At 42.6% G+C, this 7,903-nt stretch overlaps 1 protein-coding gene across 1 annotated transcript in view; it reads left to right on the top strand.

Moving 5' to 3' along the window:
* The first annotated feature begins 3,767 nt into the window (after nucleotides 1-3,767).
* LOC140199894 (UDP-glucuronosyltransferase 1A1-like) overlaps nucleotides 3,768-7,903 on the top strand; it is a 29,514-nt gene continuing 25,378 nt past the window's right edge. The window contains exon 1 of the mRNA XM_072262398.1: nucleotides 3,768-4,694. Coding sequence (XP_072118499.1) covers nucleotides 3,831-4,694 — 864 coding nt within the window. The 5' untranslated portion in view covers nucleotides 3,768-3,830. The remainder of the gene's footprint in view (nucleotides 4,695-7,903) is intronic.

Below are 7,903 nucleotides of genomic sequence, written 5' to 3'. Positions count from 1 at the left end.
ACTGGAAATGTGTCCAGAAATTCAGCGTCACTGTGAAAGATGTAAGCCAAATCAAAGCTGAGTATAATCGAAGTTTTGTTCGTTTCCTGGAAGCAGCCATAAGAAAGGATATGAGCAGTAGTGTAAGATGCAGACCAGTCATCATGGAGTCATCCAGCAACGAAGTGGGCCCTTCGATCCCACTGGTGCATGTGGACCAAGGTTCACATCTAAACCAGTCTTATTTGGCCCGTATCCTTCGAAAGATTTCCTGTACCTATCAGAGTGCCTTTCAGATATTGTTAATGTACCTGCCTCAACTCTTCCTCCAGCAGCTCATGGCCACCCTCTGAGTGAAAAGGTTGCCCCTCAGGTTCTTGTTAAGTCATCCTAAATGTATGTTTTTTAGTTCTTGATTCTCGAATCCTGAGAAAAAGACTGTGCATTCACCCTATACGTGTCTCTCATGGCTTTATACACCACAATAAGATCACCCCTCAGTCTCCTATGCGCTAGTCAATAAAGCGTTACCCTGCTCGAATGCTCTCCGCATCCCAGTCCTTTGAATCCTGGCAACATCTTTGTAAATCAGTTGGAAGTAATTGAACGATGTTTGGAAGTGAAAGCACGTAGCTTCTTGTAAAAGCCTACTTTATCCCTAACCTACTAAGCAGGATAGGCTTCCTGCCTTATTGCCTGTAGCCCCATAAGTTCTGTGCAAATTTGATACCATCCCCTAAGCAATCAACACCAGCATACACAGACAGGCTGTTTCTTTCAATATCTGGAACCTTTGCCTAAAAGTCTGAATTAAATGTTTACCTTACAACAATGATTAATCCTCAAAAGCAAATCATTAGCTGATGTCACATAAGATGTTGTGTTTATTCAAAGGTCTAGGGATGCCTCCAGCCTATTTTTGGAGTTCACATAGTGCAGTAGGCTAAGAGTAACTGAGATTTAATGGGCCAGTCTTGTTAATAGCAAAGCTAGTCCAATCTATTTGCATGCACTGATTGCAATGATCACTCTCATACTGGTACATAGTAAACACTTGCCTTCACCCTGACACTGTCTGTGAAAGTAAGACACAGCTATAATTTCAATGCAATTGTCATGTGTGAAGCCAAGCAGAGCTGCAGAACGGATGCTGTTAATGAGAGAGAGATAAAGAGAGACAAGGGAGAACCATTCAAAATGCTAATAAGAGAGAAGAGAGAGATAACGAGAGAGCGGCATATAATTCAGTATGTTGGCGTCTGCCACAGACAGTTTGCTTTGAACCTGAACTGTTCATTAACAATCCTGCTGAGACAATAGGAAGTGTGAAGTTTGATGGATAGGTGATATCCCATCAGGGGGAGGATAAAATAGCAGGTTTGCTAAGGCACAGACGCACATGCCATGAGACCCTGGAAAGAGCATTGTGCCCCACAAGTTGGTGGGAGTTTGGAGGACCAATTCGTGGAAATTGGTCAGAGGCTCACAGGGTGTAAAGGTACGACCGGTGGGAACCTGTTGTGTGTCCGCCTTTGCCTGGGTGCCGGGTTCACCATAGAAGAACGATCGCATCCGGAACGGAGGGGTCATAGTCGGTGACCACAACGGGATCTGAAGGCCTCGAAAGGTTTACCTGAAACCCCAACTGTATCTCTCACTCTCTCTCTCTCCAACGGTACAACAACGATTACTTCGAACTAAACTAGACTGGACTGAACTCTGCTTCATCTTAAGACTGATCATTTTACCCCTAGACTGCGGTAGAGCTTGGTTGATTCCTATTACCCTATTTCTGTGTATACGTGTAGACTATCATTGCCAACCTGTTACATTTATATCCTTGCGATTAGTGTACTGTATTACTTATATTTTTAATAAAACTTTATTAGTTTCTAGTAATCACAGACTCCAATGAGTGTTCCATTTCTGCTGGTTTGACAACCCAGTTACGGGGTACGTAACACAATTTTCACAGATGGATTGTTGGTGGTTTTCCCTGTGCAGTGCTGCAAGGCACTGTATCTCCTATTGTGGGTTCCGCCAATTGTCATGCACTGCAGCAGCAGCTCTTCACAGAACATGAAACCTGGGGGCGGTGATGCTGAATGAATGGATTATGCAGTGATGGAGGGGAGAATTGTTTCCAGAAACTCAGGAGAGTTGAATAGGATGGCAAAAAGCTGTGTCTGCAGAAGGCATGTTTTTGGTGCAAGGGAGACATGGAGAACCTCCAGGACCCAGCCAGGCACTTCTGGTGGGACACTGACAGGGAGGATGTGAGTGCTGCCTGAGAATGCCTGCCCTGCAGTGCAGGTAAATTCCTTTACCTCCTCTTCCTCTTGCTGTGGGCCAAAGGAAATGTGGATGAATGTAGAGGAGAGGAGAAGATGGTGGCGCGACGCAACGCACGCGGCTGCTCCGAAATGATATCGGTATTTGTTAAGTAGGTACTGTGCACAATCTTGATTTGATGGAGACAGATGTGAGAAGCACGGAGGAACACCTGGAGAAACTTCTGAAATGTCCGCTTCGCTGCCATTACTACTGTGCGATCGAGAATCTCCGGAGGGGAAGCTCCCAATCCTCGGCTTTGCTTATTGCCTGTTGCCGGGGCCGGAGTCGAAGCGCTCGGCAGAGATGGTGCTCAGTGCTCGGTGTTGGAGGGCTGGTCGGAGGCTCGAAGTTTTCGGATGGACTCAAGAGTCAGCTGTGTTCAGGTGATTCCAGGGTGCTGCATCGGCAAGTTTGTGGCACTGGAGGTTCATGGCAGGGAGAGTTTTTCTTCCTCCTACCGTCTGCGTGAGATGATGGGACTTTCGAGAGACTTTGAGACTTTTTTTTACGGTGCCCATGGTCTGTTCTTTATCAAATTACGGTTTTGCTTTGCGCTGTTGTAATATGTTATAATTATGTGGTTTTTGTCAGTTTTTCAGTCTTGGTTTGTCTTGTGTTTCTGTGATATCATACTGGAGGAACATTGTATCATTTCTTAATGCATGCATTACTAAATGACAATAAAAGAGGACTGCGTGTCCTCATAATCTAATCCAATTTGGGGTGACCTTCCCAATGCAGTAGTGGTTAGTAAACTGTGAGAAGCTGCAGTGGTCCTGAGGCCAGGAGAGAGATGGTGACTCCTACCCTGAAGTCAATGGGCAAACCCAAAAATGTATGTAAAATGTATGATCATTTGGTACTACAGTGCAGAAAGAGGTTGTATGGTCCATTGTGTCTACACCAGCATTGGACCAGCTCACTAGTGACAACGCTTAGCCCTTTTTCTGTAGCCTTGCAAAATTTTCCCCACTGTATATTTAAAACATATGGTTAGCGGACACTTTATTAGGTAAAGGGACTGAGACTGATGGGACTGCTGTACTGACAGCCAGCGTGGACCCGATGGATCAGTTCTGTGGTAGGTGAGCCTAATTACTCAGCGCTGAAACTGGCTGACACCAAACACAATGGAAACTAAGGAGCAGTTGATAACACCAAGACCAGCAATGGTGGAAATAGTGCTGCTTGGTCAGTCCAATCACCGTAATGAGCATGAACCTTTCATGCTGCATACACTGGAAAGGTACCCAGTGTGAAATTTGCGGGTAGATAGCAGGACTGAATAGCCCGTGATGCAGCATATTTCGGTTCGAGAAAGAAGCGTGGAAAATATTAACTAAGACAATGCAGTCCTAAGTAAATAATTAATCTGTCAGTTTGACATTGATAAACGATTTTCACTGACTGCCAATGATAGGGTTTAAGGTGAGGTTTGTTGGTAGGTTTTACTGGGTGGTATTTAAGTATAAAGGGTTCTTCTGACTCTGCCACTGTGTTTTGAGTTGCCTCCCAGGATGGCTTGGATTTATCATGACATTGGACGGCTTATGTGTCTCCTGCTTGGTTTGCAATGGTCTTGCATCTGGTCTGAGAGTGGAAAGCTGCTGGTCGTCCCTGTCGACGCGAGTCACTGGCTCAGTTTGCAGACCATAGTGGAGGAGCTTCATGGGAGAGGACATCAAATTGTTGTCATTTACCCTGAAAACTCTCTGGTGATTAAACCATCCCATTACTACACCAGCAAGACTTATTTCACTCCCTTCAGCAAAGAAGAGGTGGTGCAAGTACACAGAAATCTGATACAGATTGCTTTTTACAATGGGACCCTTTATGAAAGAGTTAGGAGTACTTTGGGACATATGGAGCATTACAGGGACTTTGTCCTGACTAACTGTGAGTATTTATTGTTTAGTGCAGAGCTGATGCAAGAATTGACTGAAGCAAAATTTGATGCCATACTGACAGACCCCTTTTCACCTTGTGGTATAATTGTTGCCGAGTACCTCTCTCTTCCAACGGTGAACTTACTGCGAGGCATTCCTTGTGGTTTGGAATATTCAGCCACTAAATGTCCGAAACCACTCTCGTATGTGCCAAGAATGTTTACAGGAAACACCGACCGAATGACTTTTCTCCAAAGAACTGTAAACGTGATCGGCAATTTTCTAGAGATGTGGTTGTGTCATTTTGTGTATTCACCATTTGAAGATTTGGCCGTTAGGTTCCTCCAGAGAGATGTGACCCTGGTCCAGCTACTGGGCCGGTCTTCCATCTGGCTACTGCAATACGACTTCATCCTGGAGTACCCCAGACCCCTGATGCCAAACATGATCCTTGTTGGAGGCATCACCTGCAAGGAGAGGAAACCTTTGCCCCAGGTGGGAACATTACTGGTGAGAATTCAATGGGTGCACATGGCTTTGTGAATGTAGCAAGCACAAGTGTAAAATGGCAGATACATGCTCCACTTAAAATTGAAAAGTACAGCAGAAAATCATGAAGTAACCCTCTACAGATGCTGCCTGATCTAGTGAGTACTTTTAATACTTCTAGTTTCATTTCAGATTTCCAGAAAAAATTTCTGAATCTCTCCTGTACAACCTTCCTCTCTCATACCCCACACTGTTTTTCTGCAAAATCCTATTAGTTATGTCAGTTCTTGTCCCTCTCCATCACACTTTCTCCCCCATTGATCCCTTTCCCTCCCAGCCTCCCACATTGCCTCTCATTCTACTTACAATCCCTCCCCCTCACAGTCTCTGCCATTCACCTGGCCCCACTCTTAACCACGGCCCAGAACATCCCCTTTTCCTTCACATCCCTGTGCGCACTCATCCCCATGCTTTTGTAACCCTGCCTTACTCTCTTTCATATGCTCTTCCTCACTCCTCCTTTATTTTTCCCACATACTCTCCAAACACTCTTTCCCCACCATTATCCACATTACCTCCCTCCTTCAATGTCCCCCATTTGTCTCATGCTTCCACTTTCTCTGTCTTCCTCGCTGTGTGCCTATCGCTGTCATCCTGTTTTTTTCCCCTTCACTCAGCTGAACTATGCCTTCCCTCACACTTGCTTCTACCCTTCTCCCTGAAAGCCCTTGCAAATATAATGTTTCTTTTCAAAAGAAGTGGAAATCAGAAAGTCAGATAATCGCAGCCTAGTTTGCCTAACATATGTCTTCAGGAAAATGTTAAGAGCTATAATTGAATGATTATAGAAGGACATTTAGAAGACTTCAGGGTAATCAAACAAAGCCAACATTGCCTTATAAAGCAAAATCACATTTGACTGGTTTATTGGTGATTTTGAACAAGTGCTAGATGCTGTGGATAAAGAGGAAGAAATGAATATACTGTTTTTGTATTTTAAAATCACATTTGTTAAATTGCTGCATTTAAGCCCTATTGCAGAAAGTGAAAGCTCACCCACATGAGAAGATGTGGAATTGTTCATCTTGGCATAGTCAGTGACGAGTGACCCCTGAGATATAGGGGGATCTGAACACCATTGTGTGCAATTCGTTAAAAGCTAGCATATGGGTACTGCAAGTAATTTGGAAAACTAACGGAAGAGTTCAACTAGAGCAGTGATTCCCAAATGTTGTTGGGTTATTATCCCTTGACTCTCAGATCAGTGACCACAACTTCTTTTTTTCCGGCCATTACATTAAAAATATAAAGAATTTTGATTTACGATGCACAGTGAAAGAAAACAGGAACTGCAAATTCAAAGCAGTGACAAGTAATTGCAAAAATTATTCAAGTATATTTAAAGTTACAAATAAAATTAGTTCTTTATTTAATTACAGTCAAAAAAATTTCATCGATAATTTTAGAGTATACATTAGTAGTCTAACTATTCTCTACCTCATTGCTTTCTCACCTTTCATTGATTTGGATGGGTTTGGTGCAGTGATATCAGCTTCTCAACATCAGGCTGAATGTCACTCAGAAGGAGTTACAGATCCTCTCGTTCAGTAATTTGTAGTCTGTTTCATTGCTTTGAAAGAATTTGGGCAACTGCACTGAAACTGTACTCCACTAAATATGATATTGGAAAGGCAATAAAGAACACCTTGATCTTTTTCCACAGTGCAGGATAGAGCTAAGAGATTTCTTTCTGCAACCAAAAGTCTTGTTAAGATAGCTGAGCCTCAGCTTCAGCTCAAAGTCATTTTGTAGCAAGATCAGTTCTTCGTGCTTCATTCCTGTTAATTCCTCATTACAAATAGTTAGGAATGGTTTTATTACCTAATCTGGAATTTAGATCGAAAGAAGATCCTGAAATCTCTCTGACATGTCTTAATGTAGCTCACTCAGGTGGGCACAGTATACCGGAAGATCATCATCTGGTATTCTTCCTTTCTCTTCCAATTCAGAGATGTTCAGAAATTGGAAAAGATCACAACAACCAGTATGGCACTTAAACAGGGTTAACGTGGACTGATTTGACTCTGATTTGCTTCACATTATTTCCTTGCAATTGAAGATTTATTAAACTTGGCGATAATTCTAACAAATGACAAATGTCATGCCAAATACTCTTAAGTTGATTACTGAATGAAGCATTTGAGTCTTCAAAGAATTTTATCCCAGTTTTGAAAAGCGTGAAAAAAAGCATTTCAGACAGTTTCCTTTTGAGAACCATCTGACTTCTTGTGCAACAGCTAGAATTTAAACTGTTCATCATTCCCAATACAAAGCTCTCAAAATAGTTGAGAATTGAGAGCGTGGGACTTGATTTTATTTACTGCTGTGATAACAGTACTTAATGATTTTTGCAACTAATCAATTGGGTTTTTTTGCAATTACACTGTGAATTACATATGTTAGGTACAGTTTTTTTCAAAAAACTAAAATCCCCATGGTGGCATCCTGTCATTCATGGTTCCCAATCTGTCACACAAGCAAGAATGTTGGAGAGCGGAATGTCCTCCTTTGAAAAATTGCTCAACGACCCAAGATATTGATTCCCCCTTCATATCTGTTTCTAGTCCCCTTGCAAATAACAGCTCTTGAACCATGCTTTCATCTTTTATGAAGTGAACTTAACCAAGAAGTGAAAGTTCATTGCCTGACAAAGTTGACTCATCCAACTGCAGAGCAAAATCTGTTGTCCTAAGTATGTTGCACAATGTGCCTTCAGATATTCCACCCTGCAAAAACTCATTTCAGGGAGGTAGCACCCCCCCCCCACAACCCCGTATCCACCCCACCCCAGTCGACCTCCAAGGGTGTATGTAATACTTTGTTTAGTGATTTTGTCTAATCTGTAAACCAAGTTGGGTATATGCAGGAAATGTAACATTAAAATGTGTACTTATATTATATTATATTATCATGTTTATTCAATTACGACTTTAAGCAAGTCTACAGGGAGTCTGCCCTCTTCAAGTAGAACATCAATAGCGTAGCTCCTTAGCAGCCAGCCAGCTAGTTTAAATAACGTTAGCTATGCTAATGAACGAATGACACCTGTTAAACTCACCTCAACATGTCTTTACAGTCTTAACCCACCATGGGCAATAGAAAAGTCACTGTTGCAAACAGTGCAACGAGCAACACTGTCATTATTTTTGAGGTCG

This window comes from Mobula birostris, chromosome 6 (assembly GCF_030028105.1).
Source record: "Mobula birostris isolate sMobBir1 chromosome 6, sMobBir1.hap1, whole genome shotgun sequence".
Classification (NCBI taxonomy): domain Eukaryota; kingdom Metazoa; phylum Chordata; class Chondrichthyes; order Myliobatiformes; family Myliobatidae; genus Mobula; species Mobula birostris.
The sequence above is the reverse complement of the archived record's forward strand: the minus strand, read 5'-3'. Positions and strand labels throughout refer to the sequence as shown.